At 41.7% G+C, this 27,234-nt stretch overlaps 1 protein-coding gene across 7 annotated transcripts in view; it reads left to right on the top strand.

The window, feature by feature from the left end:
• fgfr3 (fibroblast growth factor receptor 3) overlaps positions 1-16,806 on the top strand; it is an 82,094-nt gene extending 65,288 nt beyond the window's left edge. For 6 of the 7 annotated variants that reach the window (XM_061062772.1, XM_061062769.1, XM_061062770.1 and 3 more), the window contains 9 exons: positions 2,684-2,832; positions 3,766-3,887; positions 4,146-4,256; positions 4,356-4,546; positions 4,855-4,977; positions 6,151-6,221; positions 8,848-8,985; positions 10,050-10,155; positions 10,876-16,806. In XM_061062772.1, the coding sequence (XP_060918755.1) occupies positions 2,684-2,832; positions 3,766-3,887; positions 4,146-4,256; positions 4,356-4,546; positions 4,855-4,977; positions 6,151-6,221; positions 8,848-8,985; positions 10,050-10,155; positions 10,876-11,043 (1,179 nt within the window). In that variant the 3' untranslated portion in view covers positions 11,044-16,806. The remainder of the gene's footprint in view (positions 1-2,683; positions 2,833-3,765; positions 3,888-4,145; positions 4,257-4,355; positions 4,547-4,854; positions 4,978-6,150; positions 6,222-8,847; positions 8,986-10,049; positions 10,156-10,875) is intronic. The other variant, XM_061062767.1, reaches the window with a different exon arrangement.
• Positions 16,807-27,234: the final 10,428 nt, after the last annotated feature.

Below are 27,234 nucleotides of genomic sequence, written 5' to 3'. Positions count from 1 at the left end.
AGGAGGGAGTAACTTTGTTAGCTCAAGGAAGCTCCCAAATTAGCCCGGGGGAGTCATGGAAAAAGATTGTCATTCTTCTACAGTAGTGCCACAATGGGAAACCTGCAGAAGAGTTTTGTAATGTCTGTCTTTTCAACTTTCAAGTTTCAAAGGACAAAGTGCAAGCCGAACCCGACTCACGCAGGTCACGGTATAAATACATAGAGAAGGTTATTGCAGGTCTATCTGCTGTAGATCTGTCTCCATCCTGCTGTTTTGATGACGTTTGGCGGACGCTGGAAGGCAACACACTGGTGACATGTGTTCGCGTTTATCTTGGAGGAGGTTCAGCTCAGGGATATTTATGCCCTCCTGTGACTGTCAGTGTTAGTTTTAGATTTCACTCTCTGGGTAACACACTCTCGCCCCTCAACTGTTTGGGGAGAAACATGAAGTGGAGCAGCTGCATCGCCGCAGTCTGCAGAACTCTTCACGTCATTGTCTCTCAGGACTGCATTCACTCCAAGCCAAATCCAAGACCAAAGTTCAAACAGAATTCAGACCCAGGCGAGGAATACCGAGTCCTGTTTGAGACTAAATTATTATGTGTTGAAAACTCACAGGCAGTTTAGAAATAGTGAGACACTTTTGCAAAATATTATTGGCTCTGGTTTAGCATTAGATAAGAAGATAAATACCATACATGTTTCTGTTCAGCAATTACAGATCTAGAGCTTAGCTTAGCATAAAGAATGGATCAGGAAGACCTAGCTATCTTTTTTCTAATGGTTAGTAAAGCCTTTGGTTTCTGATTTCAGCTTCATATTTAACAAACTCTTGACAATTAGCAAATATTTTCCAAAACTTGTGATCAGAATCAACATCTCTCTCTCTCTCTCTCTCTCTCTCTCTCTCTCTCTCTCTCTCTCTCTCTCTTTATTTCTCCGAGGGCCGGGGGAGCATAGCATGTTAAAATATCATCTATTATTATATTATCTAAAAAAAATGTTACTTTCAGTGGTAGGCAAAATGTTTTTTGGGAAAGCGTTGGCTTGAGAAGATTGTTCAGGGCGCTGTTGTCTCTAGACAAGCAGGAGGGGGAAAAGGTTGAGTCAACAGCCATCAGAGGGTCGACCAGGACAAGTCTGAGTCAAAACAGGAATCAGACAAATCCAAGAAGGGAAAAGAGGTTTTCTGAAGACCAGGCCAGGGTGCCTTTTCCAATGCTGGCTTTCCGTGTGCACTCTAATTAGTTTGCCCTCACCCTCGTCTTGTCCTGTGTTCACTCCGCTTTACTGGCATCAAAAGACTTGAGTCTGAGCTCCGGGGCTCCTCTGTCTATTCCTAATACTGCTCTGTCTCATATCTTCAAAACCTGTCAGGCAGTGCAGTTTGGCTCTCATTCTTTTGGTTTCTTGAAATACTGGTGACCCGCAATGACTTATACCCACTGTGGATGTAAAGATCATCTGAATGTCTGAAAGGCAGAGGAGCTTCTCATTATCCATCCCAGCCGCTGCATGGTTTTTCCATCTTCATAATTTATGTTTCACTCCTCAGAATGAAAAAAGTTGCCTTTCAGTAAAGGACTGGTTCTTTGAAAATGTAACACATAACTTTTAAAACTAAAATCTGGGTTAATCTGGAATGAGAAGCTGCTGATGATTCCTTGTTCTGTAAATGCCAGGTTGTTAGATTAGATGAGGTATGAAGCACATCTTTGGAAAGATGCTCTAATTGTGGCCTCTAAATCTCTTCTATTCTTCTACCTTCATAAACATGCTCTTATAAGGCAGCGCAGGGAAAGGTCTTATTGCATTTTTCTGTAATCTTTGCTTCGTTTTTGTAAAGCTAATCTCCCGCTTCTCTCCTTTCTTTTTCATAACTCTGACTAAATCTCCCATAAACCCCCTGGCATGTTCTATCAGATATTACTTTTCATGCCTCTGAAAATTGTGGTGTTTTTTGGGGGGGTTTTCTTTAAAGCTTTGCAGCGTTTTGTTTTTTCATTTTCCTCCTGTGGAGAGGCGGAGGAAGGGGAGTCTGGTAAGTGGACATGTTTGTTTCAGGACCCCACCTGAAGGGGCCGAGCTGGCAGACTCTGACACAAACAGATCCATCAAAAAGCAGGGCCGGAGCCATCAGCTCCTCCCAGCAGTCAGATAAATGGTGGTGGATAAATGGTGAGTTCGGGCGGCAGGACCGCCGGTCTGGGAATGGAGCCGGCTGATGGATAGAGATGTCCAACCCACCTCGGCACTCGCTCGCTCGCCCACCTCTGCTTCCTCCTTCATTCGTCTTTGTTACCGCCTGCTTCCTCGTGTGCACCACCACAGGCCGGCTGTTTGTAAAAGTCACGGCTGGTGTCACAAGGCAGGCTGTTTGTCAGAGAAACTTTGAGCCTCTGAATGAGCTCTGACGTTGGTCCAGGGATGGGAGACTTTTCCAGTCTGCTAAAAGCATTTCATATTTATTCAGTTTGATACAAGGTTTTTTTTTTTTTTTTTAGTTTTCATTTCAACTTGTATAAAGATAAATTCAAATGAAACTGTTTTCTTCTCGACGTAAAATCTCCAAGTTAAAGTTTCAATTCCAACCTGGAAAAAAAGTTTGATATTATCTCCCTTCCCTCTGTCTCTGTGTTTAAACACACATCAGCTCGCCCCTTTTCAGAGACTATAACAGTCTGTCTTTATCACCCAAGCAGGTGTCCTTGGATTCTAACTCCTCCATGAACTCCAACACCCCATTGGTCAGGATCGCCCGCCTGTCATCCAGCGACGGGCCGATGCTCGCCAACGTCTCGGAACTGGAGCTGCCCTCAGACCCTAAATGGGAGTTTCCTCGAACACGGTGAGAAGAAACCCTGAAAAATAAGATAAAAAATTCCAGAGTTCCACATTCTTCACTGCTGTTTGCACGCCTGTCAGAAAGCAAACAATGAGTGTTTGTTTTTTTTACTTTGCCAAGCAACATATTTCTGATTTGATGGATACCGTTCTGTTGTCCTTGTACCCTGATGTGCTGTGAAAACATGCAAGCCGTCAATACATCAAGGTCACAGAGACACCCTCCTCCACAGTTATGTGCTTGGCCGTCAAATCAGCATCAGTGAAAACTGCAGAGAGGAATTTAAAAAACAAGTGGATGTCGCCTGCAGTCTTGCTAAATGACAGCAGGGAGCGACTCTACTGGTGTTTAAAGTCTTTCTATTTTTCACACTTAAATATAATAGAAATCAAGTATATCCTCTGAAAATAACTCTGTGAGTCATGACTGTCTACAATGGGTGTAACACCCGAGTCCCACTGTCTGTGATGTTTTCAGAGTTTTCAGAGTCCTATCTTCACTTTGTTTACATCGCCCGGACGGCCGGCTGACTCCTCCCCTCGTGTATAAAAGTTGTTTAATTGAGGGACTAGAGAAAAGAAGAATAACATACTGTACTCACTGCTTAACTGTGTTTCTAGATCACGCTCATTTCAGGTAAATTTACATGCAGTGTGAAGATACGAGCAGAATAAAGATCGCTAGCATTAGCATGCTAACACAACAATGCAGCGCGAGTTGTTTTGGTTTCATGCTGGTGCTCAAGGGCGACATCTGCTGGATCAAAAAATATATATATAAAGCCTTTAATGTGTAGCTAATCGTGCAAATAACTGCAGTTCCTTAAGTGTCCACATGAGGCTTGAATGGGTGACTACCAATGTCTAAAGTCAGGATGGCTACATCCAATTTTAACTCAAACAAATCCCTGACTTTTTCTTTTTTTTTTCCTTTCAGGCTGACTCTGGGTAAACCTCTGGGCGAGGGCTGCTTCGGTCAGGTGGTGATGGCCGAGGCAGTCGGCATCGACAAGGAGAAGCCCAACAAGCCGCTCACTGTTGCTGTGAAGATGCTGAAAGGTTTGTGATTGTTTTGGAATGAACTCATGACCTCAACTGTTGTTTCCTCAAGGAGAACAACTGCATTGCATCTTCTTTGTTCCACAGTTTTTTAACCCTTTGCCTGCTCGTGTTTCTGTCATATCCTGAAACTCAAATGTCTTCCCTGGTGTTTATTGCACGTTTTGTATTTTTGTCCTTTGTCTCGACCTCTTCACCCCATGAATTGTCCGATCTTTTCTTCTAATCCGGCGTCCTGCTTTTGTTTTTTTTTCCCAGATGACGCCACAGATAAAGATCTGTCGGACCTGGTGTCGGAGATGGAGATGATGAAGATGATCGGGAAACACAAAAACATAATCAACCTGCTGGGGGCGTGCACGCAGGACGGTGAGGCTGCAGCCCCTTTTTTTTTTCCACAGAGGCGATGATGAACACATTTATTATCTTATGACCTTTGAGTGACCGTGTGCTCCGTGTTACTCGCAGGTCCCCTGTACGTCTTGGTGGAATACGCCTCTAAAGGGAACCTGAGGGAGTACCTGCGGGCGCGGCGGCCTCCGGGCATGGACTACTCTTTCGACACGTGTAAAATCCCAGACGAGCAGCTCACCTTCAAAGACCTGGTGTCCTGCGCCTACCAGGTCGCCCGAGGCATGGAGTACCTCGCCTCGCAGAAGGTCAGAGCCTGGATGATGTTACCGCTGATATGCAAATGTTCAGTCGCTGAGTCCCGCTGTGGATTTATGCATCATGTTTGAAGGACTTTTATTGAACTGATATTTTTTAATGAATCATACTTATTATCGTTCAAAACATGATTTAGCTTTAACCTTTCTAAACTTTCCAAGAAGAAGGGAATCAGAAATGTTTTATGGGTAAAATACGATGTGTGTAAATGATGCATGTTTGAGTGTGTGTCAGCGTGATTGAGCGATGCATTGTGTGGATGTGTGTGTTTGATGTCTTTGTTTTTCTCCTCCCTCAGTGCATCCACAGAGACTTGGCAGCCAGAAACGTCCTTGTGACGGAGGACAACGTTATGAAGATCGCCGACTTCGGTCTCGCCAGAGACGTGCACAATATAGACTACTACAAAAAGACCACAAACGTGAGTCCCCGGTCCATCAGGAATCTGTGTGAAGAATATTTAGAGAAATTTAAGTTTAGACTTCTTAAAGGTGCTGCTGGAGGAGGCATCAGATAATCCTCAAGTCTTCAGAATCAGAATCAGGTTTTATTGCCAAGTACATTTACACATTGTTTACATATTGGTGCGAAACAATTAACAAGGAAATAAAGCAGAACTAGCAACAACTTAAATAATACAGAATAAGAAGATATTACAATATATAAAATAGAATTAAAAAATATTAAATTTTAAAAATAAAAATAAAAAACACAAAATGTGTTCTTGACGAGAAAGAAGTAACTTCAGTTTCTTATTTTTTCTTAAAAGTCTTGAAAATCAGAGGAAACTGAAATCAAACCCAAGACGACAAGTTTACACTAAATCACTTCAAGATTCTTCAGATGTTTTTGTTTTTCTGAATTAAAGAGGTAATTACAAGAACAGTTTTCACAAAATAATTAACTGTGAAGTCCAAAGGCGCCCACACAGAGTCACAAACTGATCAGAATACATCTATGTGACTCTGAGACACGAGTATATCGAGGATGTCTTCAACCTCAATAAAACTGAAGTCATCCTGAGAGTCGGGGTCTGTTTGCTTCTTTTGGTTTGTTTAGCACCAATACACCAAATTCCTTGTATGTGTAAATGTACTTGGCAATAAACCCTGATTCTGATTCTGATTCTGAGCGTCTTACACCAGAGTCTCTGTCCAGAATTAAATTTACTGTTGGCCTCTCACGTTAGTTCAGATAAACGTAGCAGATGTTTTTGTTTTCTTAATCTGTATTTCATAACTCTGAGATAGTCATCTTGTTAATTCAGGAACACAGGACGGATTACTTTTTACTTTTTAGTGAATGCAACACGATGATGATGATTCAAAGATTTTTCACAAAACATTCATCATCTGGATTTTATACCAAAGCAAGAGGAGGCAGTTAGCGCTCAGTGTGTAAAGCTTCAACAGTACAATGTTGATGAATGCTCTTGTGAAGTTCCTAGAGACGTTACTCTACACCTGCCTTATTGTGATGAGTTCAGGGACAGTCCGAGCAGAACAAACTGTGTTTTTGGCTCCATGTGTTGCTCTCTGATCAGTACAGAACGGTTCTGCTGACTGAAGCGGTTCTGTTGTTTCTGTTGTTGCAGGGTCGTCTGCCCGTGAAATGGATGGCTCCGGAGGCGCTGTTCGACCGGGTCTACACGCACCAGAGCGACGTGTGAGTTTTTTAGCACAAACCCAAACCGCCACATCATGCCAACTGTCCGCTCATGTGTGAGCCGCTGTACAAGCGGAGGAATCCGGAGTGTTGAAATATCATGACGGAGCACGTTAGCATCAAAAAGCCAAAGTCTGTGCGTGTGAATATGGAATCATCGCGCTCCCTCTCCAAATATTTTTTTTCCCCCCGCTCGCCGTCATCTGCGCTCGCTTCATAATCCTGAGCCGCACATTCCTCGCTGCATTTGTTCTCTAATCTCCGAACAAGACATCAGAGGAAGGCGGAAACCAAACAGAGACCCAAAATTCATACTGTTGTTTTATCAGAGTAAATCCAACCTAACCAGAACAGAAGGAGATAGGAGGGTCGGGGGCTTATTAAAGGTGTCCCCCCCCTCCCCCACCCTCCCCCTCCCCCGGGTGTTTTTCCACAATGATTCAAACGCATCACAGACTCACCTTTAATGACCTCTGATCGCTCCGGTGTCTGCTGCGATTGGGAGAAGAAAGGGCGACTTTAGACGAGGAGGTCACAAAGTCAATCTGTCCCGTGGTAGCTGCACCTCCTCAACCCCCCCCCCCCCCCCCCCCCCCCCCCCCATGTCAGACGTTGTGTCCCCAGCACAGCCATCCAAGCCAAACACTGGGCCCCTGTCAACACTGGCTCGCCGTGTGATTACACCAGACTGGGAACGGGCCGAGAGCAGAATCGGGCCCGCTCTGTTATTTCAGCAGGTCTGGATTACAGAGTCGATCCTCCCGCCAAACCTCCCCCCCCCCCCCCCCCCCCCCTTCTCCTCCCTTCATACAGTAGTCGCTCTGCAGCCAGTTTACTCTCACACACCCCGGGGGGACTCTGACTTCTGACCTGTGATGGTTTTCACTGTTTCGCTCAAACAGCCGGGGAAACATTTAAAACACTTTTCAACACATCTGTCACACAATCACCGCCAAACGAGGAAAACAGTTCAAAAAGGAGGGAACAAAAGGAGCTCGCACGGCACTATAGGTGTCACACACGGCAGCCTTCAAACATGCATACGTTTAAAAGTCAAACTGGCTGTTTCACACTGTTGGTCCACACATTTTTTATAGATTATTCTACCTATGAATTCACATTCTGAATACATGCATCAGGGTTATTCAGTGTCGACATGGACCTTGTTAATTCTTCTGCCGGATAGTTTTTTTCCACGCTGCCAAAACCGCTGAAGTGAGGATTTTAACTTAGAGCCTCCGAGGTGTTCCAGGATCTATAAAAACTGCATAGAATAAATCTCACTAACACGTTCACACTCACTGACGCTTTGAAAGTAGCAAAGTGGATGAAGAATAAAACAGCTGGTGTGTTGGAGGGAGGAGGAGGAGGGATGAAGCTCAATAACAACAATGAGACAGTTAGCATTCAGGAGTGTGAACTGTAGTTATCGACTACAGCTCCGTCCTCGCCTCTCGTCACAGACGTCGTCGGTCTCTTTTCTCGCCTCGCGTGATGAACCAATCGAACTCACTCTGCAGCGGCTGCTTCCAGCGCTCTGGAGCGGAGCGAGGATAATTAGATTAAACCTGCAGAGGGAGGAGGGGTCCGATTCTGATTCACTGGACAAACGGCTGAACAATAGCACGCTGAGTTAATAGAGCCCCATCATCTGATTAGCTTCATTTAGCCAGTTGGCGGTGAATTCAAGCCTCAGCTCCACCTTTTTTTTTTTATCATCGCTCAGCTTCAAAATGTCTTTTCAGAAACCAAAGAGTGACGTCACTGAGACTACATCCGAGTTTTATTTACTCTACAGATAAATCCCATGAAAAGATTTAAACCAATGATGAACTGATGCTGAAAATGAACTCCCACATGGATGTTAGTCAGCCGTTAAATATAATATATATATAATAATATTATATAGATAGATACTTTATTGAGGGAAATTCAAATCCCAAATTCAAATATAAAAGTGAACTTACAGGATGATAACATTTCCTGCTTTTTGAGTACAAACAGTCTAACTCAGTGGTTCTCAACTGGTGGGTCGGGACCCAAAAATGGGTCGCGGAGCTGTTTTCAGTGGGTCATGAAGGTATCAAAAAGTCTGTTTTGTCAGCGTTGTGTTTGTTTTGTTGAGTCTCTTGCATCCCTCAAATGTTTCATACCGTCTGAGATCCAAGCTGCACAATTTTTCATCAAAGAAAATCTGATCAGTTTAAAACATTTCTGAAATTGGGTTCAGTTTTTTTCACGGAGGTCTTGCTGCTGGGTCCTGAGGCTAGACGAGTTGAGATTAAATGAGATAAAAAACGGTCTCATTAAACTCACCTCTGTGTTTATTAACACAGCTGATCCCACCTTCTACTTCTGCACGATGACTTTGAGTCTTCCCTCGTCTCCTCTCCGACTTCAGGGTTGATTTTCACAAATATTGACCGACTGTCCGACACGATGAGAAAGTCTAATTGATTCTTAAATTGGATGCGGTAAACATTATTGAAGATCAATATTTCCTCCGAACAGATTCGTCAGTTTATCAGGGGAACACAAGCTCCTCTCTCTGACTGCTTCAGGCAGCGAGCAGCGTTTGACCTCTACTCTGTATTCACTGTGTGTGTGTGTGTGTGTGTGTGTTCAGATGGTCTTACGGGGTGTTGCTGTGGGAGATCTTCACCCTGGGCGGCTCTCCGTATCCAGGGATCCCAGTAGAAGAACTGTTTAAGCTGCTGAAGGAGGGACATCGGATGGACAAACCTGCAAACTGCACACATGAACTGTAAGTGTTTTAACAGTTTGTTTACAGAAAGAAGCTCAGAGCAGACTAATCTGACCCGGGTAGGAAAGGATCCGAGAGAAGATGAGACCAGAGGTGGAGGCGGGACTTTAGGCTTTTCTTTCTTTAAAACAGAAGCTCTGAGCGGACAAACATCAATCTAACATTCTCCGGTCTCCTGTCATAACAAGAATTTCCTTTTGCTTTAGTCGCTCTTGACTTTTCTATTTGCCATTATTTGACCTGTGTCCTCTGATTATGAGTCAATTTATCGACATGATGAGAAAACATACAAACTTCAAAACCAACTAAATGAGTCGAGATTCCCCAGAAAACAACCCAAACGTGCTCGTTATCGCAGGAAAACTGCATTACAAAAAAAATGCATAGACGCATGTCTTCTTGGGGCTTCCGTACTTTAAGGTTCACATGTTAAAATGATGAGGTTCACAGGAGGTCTTCAGAGTGAGAGAGTTCAAAAAGCCTTCTGAACATTTTAGTAAAAGCTCATACATATAGATGCTATAACGTAAGTGCTTTAATTCATCAGATTTGATTGAGCATCTTAAGTATTTGTTTCTCTGTAAACATTACTAACACAGAGCTCTATACTGAGATAACCTGTGTAGAGATTTGGGCGCTATATGAATGAAGGGGAAATGGGGAAAAGGTGGTTTTTAACAATCAGTAATTTGAAACTCTTGGTTAAAGTCTGATTTTAAAGATTTAATTCTAGCTGTTGATCGATAGAACCGTCTGATCGATCACTACACGTCAGCAGCTCACTTTGGTTTCTCCTCGACTCTGAGGCTGTAAAAAGAAAACTTCCATTTCTGTAATTTGCAGTGAACGAACGGTGTCGTCTTTCAGCTGGAAACGAATGAAAGTGAAAACCGACCAGTGAAACCAGTAATGACGACGAGCCTTTACTTTGCTTTAACCTCAATTACAGACCGACTCCATCCAGCTGCAGACCAAAGCAATCCATTTCAGATCAGAGAATATTTATTTTAAGATGTTAAATGGACGAGCTGCAGAGTAACCGAGCTTTGATGTGGTTGTTTCAGGTACATGATCATGAGGGAGTGCTGGCACGCCGTGCCGTCGCAGAGACCGACCTTCAGACAGCTGGTAGAAGATCACGACCGGGTTTTATCAATGACCTCCACCGATGTAAGTCTCCCCGCACAGCCGCTGCTCACTGATAGCACGGAAACACACCTTTAGTTTCACCTTCAGCTTTTTAACCCCGAGGGGAAATTTGTTTTGCAACCAGGTCAATAAAAGACACATAAAGAAAACACAGACAACGTAGAATCAGACAACATAGACTCTGACAAAAGAAAAAAAACATGAAATACATAAAGACGAGAGTGAGTCTATGTCAAGTAGTCTGAAGATGTTTGGAAACATCGTTCAAACCAAAATAAAACTCATCATCAGTCATCCCCTTGGACGTCTGTAGACTTAAAGTGGGCGTGGCTTACTGAAGGATTTAGCCCACATTGTTGATTGAAGCGTAGAAAGAGGAAAAAGGAATTCACAAATTAGACCAAAACAACTTTTTTGTAGTTTTTGCCAAACATTGCTTATTGAGATCAAAGTCGTCATGATACCAGATTTTTACACTTAAATAAGATTTGAGTAAAAAAAAGTTCTTGGCAACCATTATTAGGAAACTTCTTGTTTTTTATAATTAAAAATTGTAAGCAAACTCCTGCAGAATATCTACAAAGAAAAAAGGGAAAAGAGATTTGTAGTCATGTTTTTTTTTAGCTGCTCATTAACCTTCTAAAAATAAACGACATACTGTAATCCTTCACTTTATTGTGTGACCACAAAATGATTTCACAGTGACACCCCCGGTCTGACCTCTGACCTCTCCTCTGACAGGAGTACCTGGACCTGGCGGTGCCCTTCGAGCAGTACTCGCCCACCTGTCAGGACTCCAACAGCACCTGCTCGTCAGGAGACGACTCGGTGTTCGCCCACGACCCGCTGCCTGACGAGCCCTGTCTTCCCAAACCGCCGCTCCCCAGTAACGGGGTGATCAGGACATAAAACCTGAGCCAGGAGGGGGGGGGGGGACTGAACTTTTACCTCCTCGCTCACAGACTCCTCACAGTGACTCCTCAAGATGTGGAACTTCAAACTCTGCATGCGACACCTCCACAGCTCTTCTACTCGTCTTAAACTCTTTTTGGACTGAGTCTTCCTCCTCCTCCTCCTCCTCCTCCTCCTCCTCCTCCTCCCTCAGAGACTCCTGGAACATTGAAGGATTATTTTTTTTTCTGCCGTTGAAATCATGTTTGTGTTCCTCTTTTCAGAAATGAAATTATATTTTTGTACTCGGGCCAGTCTTTTCTTACGGACAATCTGTGCGGTGAAACCATTCCGTGCCTACTGGGATAAAAATTAAAAAACCTCCTGACACCTAAAAAAAAAAAAAAGAGAGACTGACAGGTTACAAGAGGAGGCGATGAAGGGCATTGGTCAGTGACTGGTTGGAGATTCAGTCGGCGAGGACCTCAGATTTTTTTATCCTCTCGTCTGCACCGGAGCCCTCAGACCGGGACTAAAGTTCAGTTCTCAAAGAAAGATCCATCGACAGGACACCAGCAAAGCTCGACGATGTGACTCGTTCTTCCTAAGACTCTCAATAACTCGATGCTTCAAACGTGTTTTTCTTACAGATTTCTAAGTCATCATCCAGAAACACTGTTTTGTGATAATCATGGAACAAATTCCTCACCGGACACGAGGCGACGTTTCAGGGCCATCGGTAATTAGTACAGCAAGGTTTTGGAGGTTTTATATATATATATCTAGAAAATGATTTATTGTAAATATATAAATGGAAATATGTATCATATTGCTGTCCACAGCGATGTACGTAAAAGACAAAAAATCACACTTTTTTTTTAAAGTATTTGTTTTTAGGATGGAAGCATTGCAATCTAGAAGACACTGTCATGAAAGTGTGAATCATGTAATCGTTGAAAGTGACACAGAAAAAGGTTTATTTGAATAATTAACGTGTATATTTGTAAAGATATTTATAGACTTAACATGTGGTTCTTCAGTTTGAACGCTCTAGTTTAGGATGTTAGTACTGTACACAGATTTTTATTTCTTTTCTTTTTTTTGTAACTTATTTTACATCAGAACTGCGACGTTATTTTTCACTTCCTTGTTTTTTTTTTATCCATCTTTTTTTTTCTCCTTTTGTTTACAGTTTTAAAATATTAAGAATGTATGACAGAGGCGACGATGATTTTTTTTTTAAAGAGCGAGTGTGATTCGACCTCCAGAGGACTGAAGGCTCCCGCTGAAGGGAGACCGGATGTTCCTGCTGAGTTCGGACTCTGGTTTGAAAAGTTGACGTTTGCAATATGAAAGCAACGATGAGCTCTTGCTGGGCAAGAAAAAAGCAGCGCTTCAAGTAATGTACCCGAGAGGCCTTTTAGTTTGACTGAAGTACTTAAAGACATCAACAACAACCAGCTGTGAAAAAAGAAGCCTTCAGAGAACCTCAGCAGAGCTTAATATGTAATCCTGCTTCTAATGCTGTTTGATTTCCCAGTCTCTAATGGTAATGATTTACATTTGATCTTATTTGTACTTCATATCAGAAACAACAGAATAAAGAAAATGCCCTTAGAAATAAAAAGCTAATGAAGCTTTGTCTTAAAAAAAAAGGTGAAATAATAAATGATTGATTGAGAAGAAGAAATAGCGAACCGCAAATACATTTCATGTAGCTATGAACTACAATTCCCAGAATGCTTTTCAGCAGTTATCAGAGAACGTTCTTGGATTTTCAGTCCTACAGTAAATTGTGAAAACGTGCTGGAGAACATGAGCAACAGATTTACAACATACAGATGACTAAGCTGCTAATTAACACAATATTTACAGCTTAAACGTTTCTGTTATCGCACGTGGCAGCCATGTTGGATTTTAACTCGGGTTACTGAAGGTTCTCGGAGTTTCCAAGTTGGAATTCTGACTTTAAGGGGGGGGCGTTCCTGATGACCTATCAGACCTGCAAATCAGAGTCCGACTTCCAAGATCAAATGGAACGCACCAGAAGTTTACCAATGCATTCTGGGATTTGGAGTCCAGTGAGACTGCAGAAATCGTTTTCTGCTCACCTCTTTTTTGATTTGGAGCCTTGATACATAAATCTGAAATTTAATAAAGATATAGAAGATAAATTAAATGGAATATACATATTAACAGAGAATAAATTATATCTCCATTATATAGAGCTTTCTTGAAGGGTGTCAAATGTCAATATCAGTTAGATTTTTCCTTTTCAAAGGTCTCTGAAGGTTTTAAACTTTTCTGTTGGAACAGAAAGGTTACAGGGTCGAGGCTTACTCGCTGGGTGCCGTGTTTCAGAGAGACACTCGGCACCTGTGTGCGCACTCACAGATGAATACATCAGCTTGAAGGCAGAAATGTAAAGCTGGTACGTCCTTGTCCTTTTGTGCTTGAGGCGTTACTAAAAATAAAAAAAACCTGCCCAGACGCTTGAGATTTTATCGCTGCTCTATAGTATTAAAACTGAAATGAAGGCATGCTGTGTGATTTCCCACAGCTTTAAAAGAAAACTATATATACAGTATATATGTTGGTTTGTTAAAGGAGACTCTGAAGTCTGTGGTGGATCCTTCTTCCAGCTTAGTGTGCTACAAAAAAAAAGTGCCAAATTAGTCTTAAAAGTCTATTTCACAGACATCTCCAGATCTCTGAACCGAACACTGCACTGTCGAATGTAGGCGGTCGGAGGTTTCATGTGCAGAGAAGGATCGTGGGATTGCCAAATGGATGGCTACCCTTTTCTTAAAAATGCAGTTGTATCTCCAGCTGACCCCAAAACAGCGCAGGGGTTGAAATGTTTACAACGTCTGTTTTTAGCAAAGTCACAAAAGGGAAAGTAACATTCACGTGGCATTGAAGGGTTCAGAGTCGTGATTCACTCGCTGCTAAACGGAAAACAGTGTTAACTTTTTACTGTGCAATGGCCTTTTTCAATGTGTGAACGGAATTTATGTAGAGACATTTATTGTTATATCCCAACAAGACCTGTGTCAGTACTTAATAAATGCTCCTTTAATATTTGAAGTACTTAAAAGAGTGAACATTTTGTATTTAATTGTGATGCTACACTGGGAGATTTTATGTATTTTAGCACCAAATTATGTACTTTTTTTTCATTATATGTGCACAGAAAGAAGGCCTTTGTAAAGTGAAAGGTTACACACATTTATTGGTATTTCTTTTTTTCAGAACAGTTTTTTAGTTTTGGCCCAAATCTATGAAGTGCCTGAAACAATTTGGCTAAAACGACATGATTAATTGATTCATTTTGGTCAGTTTGAATGTATAAATGCAAAAAAATAAAAAGGCAGTTCTCACTAAAAGCAGGCTATGTACATATTAGTCTGCCCCCCCCCCCCCCCCCCCCCTAAGTGAACTAGACAAGAAGGCACTTGTGTAAAGTTTGGATGGATCTAATGAAACGGATGCTGTTTGTTTTATTTATTCTTCCATGCTGGGTAAAAGCTTTCCCTATGGTGAGAGTATTTTTATTCATAGCTATCTGCTTTTCAGTGTTGTTTTTCATTAAAGAGCCAGAAGATGATGACAATGACGATGTAGAGTAGTCATTTTACTTAACGCTGTTGCTCCCCATCAGGCTTTTCTCCTGACTTCATTTATCTTTGATTTGATTTTGTTTGGATGCCCTCCCTGGCTTCACTTCTTTGTACTCGTCAAGCTTTTCCCTTTTGACAATTTAAGTCTCAATTTCTCTGTGAACTCACTTTTTAAAAAAAGGATTTGTTGTTTTTGACATTTGTCTAGCGTGTGGAGTAAAAGTAGATCATATCTGCATGCTTCAGAATGATGTAACAAAAGTAAAGAAGGAACAAAACGTACAACAAAAACCTAAACTCTCAACTGATGCTAATTTTATAAGTCGTCCACAAATATAATTTAGATTCAGCATGACTCACACTTTCCAGGGATATTCCTAACATTAAGTTAAAAAGTATCAAGGTTGAAATCTTTGAAAGTAAGCCCCTTTTTACCCAGTTATCACCCATTTTTACTTTTTATTAAATAATACCAAAACCCGGGTAGTCTACTATTAATAGCTAACTGCTAATGATATCAAGCTAATTTCCCAGAATGTAAATAATTGAAATGATAAGATAAATTCTTGTAGATGAGGATTTTCATGGGGAATCTTTTGACTTGATGTTTTAGGACCTGCTTTGAAAGAGTCACGCTGTCGGTTTATGTGACAAGCTACTAGCTTAACTGACAGACTGACCGACTAAAATGTTGCTTTAGCCACATATTTAACAGCCCATAGAGGTACGTCATCTCTCCCTTTACAACATTTAACATTTGGGAAGATGTTTTGTATTGGAAAACCTGTTTTTCACTCATCAAGAGGGAGCTATAGCAAGTTTGGCTAACTTGCAAAAGACGCTAATTAGATAGATAGATACTTTATTGATCCCGAGAGAAATTCAAACTAGCTTGACTAGCAAATTTCTGTACCGTACAATACAAGTTGATAAACACTTTTTTATTTAAGAAGAAAACACATAATTAGTCACAAGCTAGCATTAGTCACCTCTACCTTTACCACATTATATTTTGCAGGACTAATGTGCGGCGTAATTTGTGCTCCTCCATGTTTTAGAAGCTAGCACGCTAGGCTTACTAGCTTAATCAGCCTAGCGTGCAAGCTGATTCACAGTTAAGCTTTTCTTGAGCTCATGTTATTTAAAAAAAAAAAAACACCAACATTTCAGATAAATTAGACATTTAATTGGACAGAAACAAAAAGATTTAAGTAGTTTTATCTGGTGGTGCGTTACAGGAAAATGGGCACCACTTGTATCAGTAAGAAATATTGTTTTAGTTCTGTGATCAACATGATGCTTCACAGGCAAATGTTAAAAACAACAAATCCTTATTAAGAATGAACATTTATCTTTTGGTATCAAATCAATAAACTTCATGGTCTCAGCAGGGAGGGCGTCTTACTGTAACGTCACACATTAGCCTTTTACCACCTGCTGTCTCGACTCTGACTGACTTATTTATTCTCTTTTCTGTTCACTTAAAAAAATCAGGATTGAAGACGATGAGAGATGTGTTATCTAAGCTTCCTTTAGTGTTAATATCGCTTTACTTTCCCGGTTTGGTTGGTTTTTGTTTTCACACTTCTGCTCTTTTGTTTCCACCCCGCAGCGATGTTAGTCCAGATTAATTTATAGTTTGAAATGTGCTTTTACATTCATGTACATGAGTAGAGTTTTATGTAGCTGTGTGAGCTATTTTGTAAGAATCCTAGAGAGGAAATAATTTCACTTCTTTTTAATTTCTTTCCGTTACGTCACATTTCATGTCGCATTCCACTTCAGGTTTTTACAACAACAGCGAGACAGTTTCATATTTGTCCTTTGATTTTTGCTCCAATCCCTCATAATTTATTTTCCTCCCTCTGTATTCATGTTTCTAACATAGAAAAGGTGGAACTAACAATTTGGCATTATGTGACTTTTTTCATTTTTAATTCATAGCTTGTTTGTTGCAATGTACCTGTTTTGATCATGATGAATCCTCTGTAACATTCCACTACAAAACCCCCTCTGGGCAAACGTCTCCCACTGGGAAAAACAACTATTTCACAAGGCTCTCTCTCCCTCTCTCTCTCTCTCTCTCTCTCCCTCTCTCTCTCTGTGCCTGACAAACTATGCTGTCAAAAAAGGTTTTCAATAAACATGTTATAATAGCGTCCGCTGTCATCGCTGTGTCTGTCCCTGAGAGAATGTATTTCGGAAAAACAAACCGATCCGGTGGCGAAAAACAAGTCAAACAAAAAACCCAGACAGACTCTGTGATTCATGGGGAACACATTAGAAGTTTATGTTAAATGAAATGAAACCAAAATATCCCATAACACACTCGTCAGAGATTTGTTTGCGGAGTGTCACAGTTTGTTTTGTCTGAAGTCTTTGTTAGTACAGTCGCAGATATCAAGGTTTGTTTTCCGTCTACACAAACCTACTGTCGATCACACTGAACATAAACAAGCTTTGGAAAAAGGACGACACACACTCCTCCTCCTCCTCCTCCTCCTCCGCTCTGCTAATCCGATGGACAGCGCTACAAGGAGCCACATTTGCCCACAGAGCTGTCAATCATGATGAAATAACTAATTAAAACAAAGCTAGTCAGAAGAACCAGATAACAAAATAACCATCAAAACAAAATCTGTGTTCAACAAAACAAAACTGCACGTCTATTTCACCTTCATAGTTTGACCCGTGTTTCATCTGTCAACAAGGAGGAGGCGGGGTTTATGACCTTATACTGCAGCCAGACAGCAGGAGGAGCTCTGAATAGTTTGGCTTCACTCCCAGGTGGATGTTGCTGCGTCCATGTTATTACGCAGTCATTGTTATTACATGTAAAACTGAAAACAGATGTTTTGTTTATTTAATTGGTTACAGTGGCAAAAAGTGAAAAAGCTATTTCATTTTACTCAGTAAGCCTTGAGAGTGCAGTCAGGCTTTTAGCTGGATTCATACTTAATGCACAGGATTTTTTGGAAATTCATGACTGTGTTCAGTAAGCCCTTAACTGGATTTCTTAATTCCAAGTGTGTGTTGCATAGATAGAGCCAGTTACCATTTCTATTTGTCTGTGGATTAGGTTATTGCACATGTTTACATTAACTCAAATCCTACCATATTCTGATTTCTTTCTCTGATTACTTATATTTGAACACCGGTTTTGGCAGTTAAAAATAGTATTAAAATTATTCTTAAAAAGGTATGCACAAGTGGCTGCAGTAAGGGAAAGTAAACTGTAAGCAGACAGCAGTGAAGGAGCTCCTGTATAACTCCAAATCAAAGCAGCATTCACCTTAAATTGCAGCAGGAAATGCAGGCAGCACATGTTTCTGCCTCCAGTTCCTGTTGATTCTGTCACACAGTGAACAAATTAGCCTCTCATAGCATCTTAACTGCTCTTTAATCACAGAGAGTCTTTGCCTCTCTCTCTCTTTGTTTGCTGAGTACAGTTCCACGCCCTCACTCGCCGCCTTGCTGGCTGCAGCTCCGTAAACGGCTGGTAGGAGGGGAGGACATGGGGGGGGGGGGGGGGGGGCTGTTTTCTTGCGGGGGTACCAAAGCCACTCAGCCCCGGGTGGGAGGGCAAAGCTGGACAGTGACAGAGAGAGAGAGAGGGGGTCTATGTATTCAGGCTTTTGGCCCTTAGCCCGTCTCAAGTGCGTCCTGAGGGGAACATCCTGCCCCTCGTTGGAACTTCCTCGGCCGGCTGAAGTGGCCCATTCACGGAGGTCTTGTGAGGGGGGCTTGTTTTCGCTGCTAAATGGATGTTTCTGTTTCAGAGGTGTTTGCGCTGGTGGACGCTTTCCATTCCTCCTCCCTCCCTCCTCCTCCTCTATACTTCCCATTCCCCCCTTTTCTCTTTCTCCTGTACCCTGATTTCTCCGCCCCACTCCCCTCTCCGCTAACCATTGGTCGTTGTTCATTAAACCCACTCTCGCCCTCTTTGAGCGGCTGTATGACCTTTAAAGCACCTTTTACCAAACCTCTCAGAGGAGGGCGAGAGGTGGGAAGAGGAAGAGGTGTGTCTAACTCGATGGGTACCACAGCACATTTTGGTGGATAAAACAAAAGCTAGTGAAGGAGAAGTTTAAGTCAATATTTGCTAAATTGTAAACAATGGCTGCCACTGTTGGGTTTCAAGTTCCAGTTACAACCTGGCCTATGTCACATACATAGTGTCTCTGATTTGTTGTGAGAAGTTAAAGACTGGGCTAATTGCCAATTACAATTCTACAATTCACTTAGCAGACGATTTTATCCAAAGCGACGTACATCAGAGAGTAAGAACAACACGAGCAAGGATCTAGAAAAAAGGGAACAATGTCAGTAAGAGCAAACGATCAGCTTTGAGTCTGATTGGACACACAGGTGCTGACAGGAAGTGACCAGAGGCAAAGCACAACATTGAGGGCAGTTCTTGAGAGCTCTAATCAGTATAGAAACCATCTTATAAGTCGTCGTTATCAAACAAAAGCCATCGTCACAACCATCATCATCATCAATAATATGGAGACCATCATCATTAAGTTAGTAGGTATTCATGAAAGAGCTGGGTCTTTAGCTTTTTCTTAAAGGTGCAGAGGGACTCTGCAGATCACATGGAGTTTGGAAGTTCATTCCACCACCGGGGGGCAATTAGTCTAATTATTTATTGATACAGATCCTCTTGTTGTTGTTAAAAAAGAACAAAGTCAAACTCTTGTTTGTGGATAAGCTCGCTAGTTTTTGTGCTAGCTTTGTTAGCCCCGGCTGTGGTTGTCCGTCATGTAAGCATTGCCTTAAAAGATTGACTTGTCTTCTCCTTTAGAGTCTCCTCTTTCTAAATAACTTATGTGCACTAAATGAAAGAAAAAAGAAAAATCTTTAGAAAGCCAGATGCTTAGGGGAGATTATTTTGTATAACATATGCTCTGACAACCAGAGTTCAACACAGTTTCAGGAAAAAACAAATGGGCAGGACTGCACTCTGTATGAGTAACTTGAATGTTGCAGCTGCTACTGTGCTGCTGGATTAAAGAGGAGAGAAGAAACAGAGAACGGAAAACCAATCCAGAGTCCCAACATGAAAGTTTTTCTAGAAGATTCTCATGACTCCAGACAGGCAGAGCCTCGAGGCCTCACCCGTGTTGAAAAGCTCAGCCATTTTTATCGTCGTCTGGCTTCATGTGCTGCCAAGAAGCACTTTAATTGTTTCCCTTTTAGTCAAAGCCACAAAGCTTCAGCGTTCCAGTATATACAAACTACTGCCCTGTTTTCTTTTTTTTTTTTTTTTTTAGACAACTGTAAAATAATTGTAAGTTTCAGGCTGGGTTTGAAAGAGTCTTGTGCGTTTTGCACGGTATAAAATTATTTTGGTAAGTCAACAGTCAAGAGAAAAATCAAAGATGGCTGCTGAAGGGACAGAATGTGTGTGTCATTATGAAGTTTCAGCGTCTGTAGCCACACAACCATCGTGCTCATGTTTTAGTAATAGTGTGTTTGTTTTTGTGTACATGTATTTGTTACTTTATGGGGACTATAGAGACTCGCCTTCCTTATAAGGACAAAATGCATGTCCTCAGTAAACTTTACTTTTTATGCTGAAGACTTGATTTGTGTGTGTGTGTGCACGTGTGTGTGTGTGTGAGACTACATTTTTTTGTACATGTATTAGTGACGTTGTGGGGCCAGTATATCTTTTCACAGTCGCATTGTGGGGACTTGCCTTATTTATGGCAATAGAAGTCTTCATAATGCAAAACTTTGATCAAATGTGTGTATCAGTAAAAGTTGGCTGTACCGTCGGCGTTGGTCAGTAGGTTTGAGCTGTACACTGTTTTTTTATGTGTACGAGTGTGTCAAAGCTTTGGGTGTGTGTGTGATTGTGTGTTTTATTTCTGTTTGTCAAAAAAGTATGTTTCAATGTTTGTATAATTTGTAGGCAGTTCTGTGCGTCTATTTGTGTGTGTGTGTGTGTGTGTGTGTCTAAAAAGTATGTTTAATGTTTGTAAATCTGTACAGGTCATAAGTTGTAGGCAGTTCTGTGCGTCTATTTGTGTGTGAGGGCGTGTATAAGCGTGGGAGTATATTTGTTGTGTGTATGTGTGTGTGTATGTGTGTGTGTGTGTGTGTGTGTGTGTGTGTAAGTTCCTGAAACTGGACCTTGGTATGTTGTCACTGTAAGTGTGCCAAATCAGCGATTAACTGCGCTCCCTCCGAGACAGGCGTGTAGCCGAGTGACGTTCAGGAACAGGTGTGTGTAAAACAATCCGGTTTTCAGCTCTCCTTGGAGAACTCCAGTCCCACCGAGCTGCAGGAATAGACCTGATGATAGTTTAGGGACCAACATAGGTCTGTGTGCTGCTGGGGTTGTGGACGTCCCTCCAACAGAGGGGTTCTTCTCAAGTGTCAGGAAGATAAGCAACAATTGAGCCCCCATATTTTTCAGTGGCGATCATCTTATTGTCAAAAACAAGACAAGAGAAAATGTATTCTGTGTAATATAGTCACACTCAGACAGGTTCACTTTTAGATTATTAAGAAATAATTATTGTAGATTGAGCAAATAATTTAAGAGGACAATTGAGAAAAGTTGTAAAAAAAGACAGCCACCTGTTAAATTGTAACACCCATTCTGTTTTGATTGACAGCTACAGTACAGCAATGGAGGGCCAACTTGTCTTACAGGAAACAAAATACTGTACGCTAAGACAAGACACCGAAGGTCAATTTATTATAAATATTTAATCTTTTGTAAATTATTCACCTGTAAAGGTGTCGTGCATTGAGAATCTTGAGACCAAAACCATTTTCTATGTACAAGCTTGTAAATATTTTTAAATCTGCTGTAAAGTTTTGCATTTTAATATGGGGCTTAATGGGGATTGACTCACTTTCAGAGCCAGCCTCAAGTGGTCGTTTCAGGAACTACAATGCAATGTACTTATTTAATATTCTTTCTTTTCTACTTTAATTTCATCCCTCTAATATTAAGAGACTTTTTACCCACATGCATAGGCCTGGATTACACATGCACAAACAGAGCCTATAGACATACATCAGTGGAGAAATGTCAGAGTGAGGGGGCTGCACAAAGGGGGCTCCCCAAGCAGTCAGGGATTTGGTGTCTTGCAGAAGGGCAACTAGGGACTGGCACCTCTGAAGCCACCAGATCAACTTCCATACTTTGGTCTGCACTGGAACATGAACTGGAGACCCTCCCAAACCGCATAAAATCAGAATATGCAACGTATTTTTATTGTTTCGAGTGACTACACATCCATCAACAGCTGTTTCATTCTGAAATTAATTCCAAGCTGTCCTCGTTTTGGTCACACTTTGTCTTACGCTTTGGAATATTTTTTATACAGTAACAGAGGGGGTATATATTGTACATATTCCTCCTGTCTCGCTGTGTGTTTAGAGCAGTTTACTACTGTAACTAATTTCACAGCATGTGTATTTCTGGACACCAGGAGTAGCAGTAGTTCATAAAAACCTTCCGACTCTCCAGCCAAAAACAGCAATCTGTCAAACTGCTGGACACAACTTCAAAATATGAAGTGTTGGATATAAAACGACTGTAACAATCAGTTTCACACCATCTAACACAGTGCTGTAGAGACAGTATATCGTAAAGTTTTAAACCTTTCAATGTTTTACAAACGGACCCAGCAGTGGGGTGGGGCGCCGTTGGAAGGAGCAGAACCACAGATCCTTTGGAAACAGCCTTCAAGGGATCGATGAAAAGACATCTTAAAAAGGATAAGAGCTCACACTCTTGTTCAGTCTGTCCTCACAGACATTTATGTTGTGGCATTAGTTTAAAAGAGAGTCACATTTAATTTACTCTCTTCCCTCATGGCCATTACTTGTGTAAAACGGCTGGGCTTGTCAATTTAAAGGCTTTATATGTGATTTTTTGATCCAGCAGATGTCGCCCTTGAGCTCCAGCATGAAACCAAAACAACTCGCGCTGCATTGTTGTGTTAGCATGCTAATGCTAGCGATCTTTATTATGCTCGTATCTTCACACTGCATGTAAATTTACCTGAAATGAGCGTGATCTAGAAACACAGTTAAGCAGTGAGTACAGTATGTTATTCTTCTTTTCTCTAGTCCCTCAATTAAACAACTTTTATACACGAGGGGAGGAGTCAGCCGGCCGTCCGGGCGATGTAAACAAAGTGAAGATAGGACTCTGAAAACTCTGAAAACATCACAGACAGTGGGACTCGGGTGTTACACCCATTGTAGACAGTCATGACTCACAGAGTTATTTTCAGAGGAGATACTTGATTTATATATTTAAGTGTGAACAATCACATAGAAAGCCTTTAATGTTTTCAGAAGGTTAATAAAGTGGGACACACTCACTCACCTAGATGTGGGGGAGGGGTCAATCTGCTTTTAGTAGAGTAATCCGACAATCACTTTACTGAAAACATAGTGACCTTTAGAGTAGCAAAGTACGCCCTTTAGGTAACCAATGGTGCTTAAAACAGCCCCAAAGAGTTATTAAAGGAGCGGCGTTTGACCTCAGTCTGTGCTGAAGCAGGGTGGCTGCTCCATTTCTCCTCTCGGTCGTCCTTCTTGGAGAGATTAGGAATACCATCGGCGGCCAGGACTCCCTCTGCCATACCCATTTATGGAACATCTGTTCCATCTCCCTGGCCTTGTCTCTAATTGCTGGATTAGAGGGTGACGGGAAGGCCCTGGTTGTTGAGAGTCGTCTCTTGAGCTGTTTTGACATGTTCACCCATGATGTGCGATCATGAGGGAAAAATGTTGGTCTGGGTCATGGCATCTCAGTGTTCAATAGCATCTTGTGGGATGATTCAAGGGATTGGAGGGCAGGGTGTGTTTACGATTCCCCCTGGTCGTTTTCTCTGTGATTTACGGAGAGAAAGGTCATCCTAACACATCGTTACTCCTCGTGTGCAGCTTGAACTACAGGAAGAGTTGGAAGATTACATGACATTTTCATCCAAAGCATTCCTCCACCAGCGACTTTTTTCAAACTACATCTCAAAGAAATGATATATGATTTTGTCTAATTTAAAATAAGTTTAACTGAATGAGACCTTGTGTTTTAACAAATCACCCAGAAACAGATACAATTAACATTCATCTGACTGTGTGTTGGAACAGTTTTACTAATTATATATTTAAAATAGCGGGTATAAATATGCAAGCTTTCCTGGAGATAAAACACAGAAGCCAGAGGCAAGACACATACTATATGAATACATAAATATTAATACAACACAAAGTTACAGAACTCCAGATAAAAGCTTTTACAGTGTTCTTTTGTTTTTCCTTCCTGGTGCTGCAGATACCCAGTGGCTTCATGGGAAAATATTGAATAATAACGATCTGGTTTCTTCTTCAGAGACATATTCTCACATCCTGGTTGCTAATTAAGATGAAAAATGTTGGAGGGGGGAGGGAGGGGGGATGATTCACTTAAAGGGATACTTCACCCGTTGAAACATGACTCTGTATTGACATTGGGTCATATATGTAGAAATGTGAAATACATTTTGAACTTGGTGTCTTCTTGGCCGAGAAAAGGCAGAAAGTGTCTTTTTGGCTCATGTGGATGAAAGACACCAAATCCCAGAATGCACAGCACGGCAGGCCACTCCCACTAAGGTCCTCTAGTTCAGAATCAGAAATACTTTATTAATCCCAGAGGGAAATTCGATCGTTACAGTTTCTCCAAAATATAGAATACAGCAGTAGAGATATAGAAACATTTACAGACATTTCCAGTGACGCAAAAATCGTCATTTTGCGTCACTGGAAATGTCTGTAAAGCTCCTTTTCAGACTCAGAAATACAAAGATTTCCCATCTCAGGGGAAAATGAGTGAGGGATGCACGACCATTCAAAAATACTAATGATAGAATTTCTAATGATACAAAGCTTAATGCAAATGGGTGAAGTATCCCTTTAAGAAACAAGATCTGTTATTGGACGATGTTAAACATTAGATTTTTTTTTCTCTGGGATCGATTATTGTGACATCATATCTGTTTACAGGATAACAGCTAATGTGAGCCAAAGGGGGCGTGGCCTGAGTTATCTGACAGCTGTGAACGTTGCTCTGTTTGCCAGTAGGCTTAAGGTCCAACGTAGCTCTGACATATATTTGCCTGTTTTTAGATTTATTGAAAGTTTGGTGGCGCTCAAATATCCAATGAGGAGCTATCCCACTGAGAGGAGTCTTGAGGTTGTGACAAATTAAATCAAATTTCCAGGGAAATCTGTTAGCAATGATTTGCTAATTTTATCACAAGAGTAAGACGAGGAAATATAACCAAATCAATATTATGTCCCAGCCTTGGTACTCACGATAAAGATATATCTCTAAGACCTTTGACCTTATATTCAAACTCAAAGCACACCTGTCAATACTTACATTTAACTGCTAAACCTGTAGTAAACAAAGTCCATAAAACAACAGCACAAACATCAAACCGAGTGCACTCACAGGTCGATTGGTAGATAAGAGAAAAGGAACATTAAGGCTGCGCTTTGACGGGAAAAGAATGTGATTTTGTCTCATAGCAATGCTTCACAAATGGAGCGAGACTCAAAGGCATCATTGTTAAGTTTATTTGCCATGAAATTAGACGTCATTAAGGCCGGGAGTGAGCGGTTCCACATGCGAGAAAAAAAAACTGTCTTCCATCTCACGTTCAAGGTAAACAAGAAAGAAAGACAGCTCTCTCTCTCTCTCTCTCTCTCTCTCTCTGTCTCTGTCTCTCTCTCTCTCTCTCTCTCTCTCTCTCTCTCTCTCTCTCTCTCTCTCTGTCTCTCGCTCTCTCTCTCTCTCTCTCTCTGTCTCTCTCTCTCTCTCTGTCTCTGTCTCTCTCTCTCTGTCTCTGTCTCTCTCTCTCTGTCGCTCTCTCTCTCTCTGTCTCTCGCTCTGTCTCTCTCTCTCTCTCTCTCTCTCTCTCTCTCTCTCTCTGTCTCTCTGTCTCTCTCTCTCTGTCTCTCTCTCTCTCTTTCTCTCTCTGTCTCTCTCTCTCTCTGTCTCTCTGTCTCTCTCTCTCTCTGTCTCTCTGTCTCTCTGTCTCTCTCTCTCTCTCTGTCTCTCTGTCTCTCTGTCTCTCTCTCTCTCTGTCTCTCTCTCTCTCTCTCTGTCTCTCTCTCTCTGTCTCTGTCGCTCTGTCTCTCTCTGTCTCTCGCTCTGTCTCTCTCTCTCTCTGTCTGTCTCTATCTCTGTCGCTCTCTCTGTGTCTGTCTCTCTCTCTGTCTCTCTCTCTGTCTCTCTCTCTGTCTCTCTGTCTCTCTCTCTCTCTCTCTCTCTCTCTGTCTCTCTCTCTCTCTCTCTGTCTCTCTCTCTCTCTCTCTCTCTGTCTCTCTGTCTCTCTCTCTCTCTCTCTCTCTCGTGCCCCCTTGCTTTTATTTTTATAACCTTAAGCTCGCTGCAGGTAGCCCACTGAGAGCACAAATCTCCCTTTCACCAGCCGTCTGACCTCGAGAGTGAGCATCAAGTTCAAACTCACAATAAAAACAATACATCTCTTCTCCTCACTCTCTCACTTTTAATTTTTTGTTTGACCTTGCAGAGTGTTCTGATAAAACACACACACACACACACACACACACACACACACAGAAACACACACTTTCTCCTCCTTCTTCTTCGTCAGCCAGAAATGAACATGACTGATGACACTGAGGAAACACAACGCTACTGACGTGGAATGTAAAGTGGGCATGTGAAACCTAGCTGCTACCGTCGAGACAGAGCTCATGCGGTCGGTGTGCACAGACGGGCCCCGAGCACACGGCGATGGATAGGAGGTGTGAACAGGAAGTTCACGGCTGCCGCAGATGGCGACGGAGGATATTTTCCTCGAGGCTGACGCACGGTGACCTCATCAGGTTAAATAACAGGAGCTTGGCATTGTTGATTGACATGTGGGACACATTTCTGACACTGAATGAAAAGGGAATAGTTTGGAAAATGGGTGTAACGGGTTCAGGCTAAATTTAGATCAGCACTGATAGGAGAAGTAGACGGCATTAACCAGCTTCAGATTATTATGATTATTTCTGATCCGGCTTCAAAACAGCCTGATTCTAAACCCCTGCATGGTGAACAACAGGAGCCTACATTTTAGATTATTTTTAATTTAAGTGGAAGCAACTGAATGTTTGGCAGCACTTTGAGTCCAAGACAAATTTCCCCAAGAGGACATCAAAGTGTATCGTATCATATCGATATGAACATAAAACTAAAACTAAACAGCTCATGATCTATGATCAACATCACCTGACGCTCCGACCTCCACCTCAGCAGCAAGGAAGTGTGGACAAAAGGAACGTGAGGAATACAAAGGAGAAATCCATCCTACAGATTATCCCATATGCTCTTTTGTAAAGCGTCTCGAGATAACACTTGGCAGCAAAAAATGTTATGTTTAGTAAAGTAAATTAAAGTAAATGAAAAGGACCTAGTTCTGGAGTTTTGACTTCTATAGCCTGTGGATAGTTTTTCCTCCGCCTCTATACAAGAATCTAGTTTTGAGTGTGCTGCTGCATTTAAAATGTGACCATGTCGGCGATTCAGTCAAAATATGAGACACTTTCTAAC

The sequence above is a fragment of the Labrus mixtus genome, chromosome 18 (genome assembly GCF_963584025.1).
Source record: "Labrus mixtus chromosome 18, fLabMix1.1, whole genome shotgun sequence".
Classification (NCBI taxonomy): Eukaryota; Metazoa; Chordata; class Actinopteri; order Labriformes; family Labridae; genus Labrus; species Labrus mixtus.
This window is presented reverse-complemented; position numbering and strand designations above follow the sequence as displayed.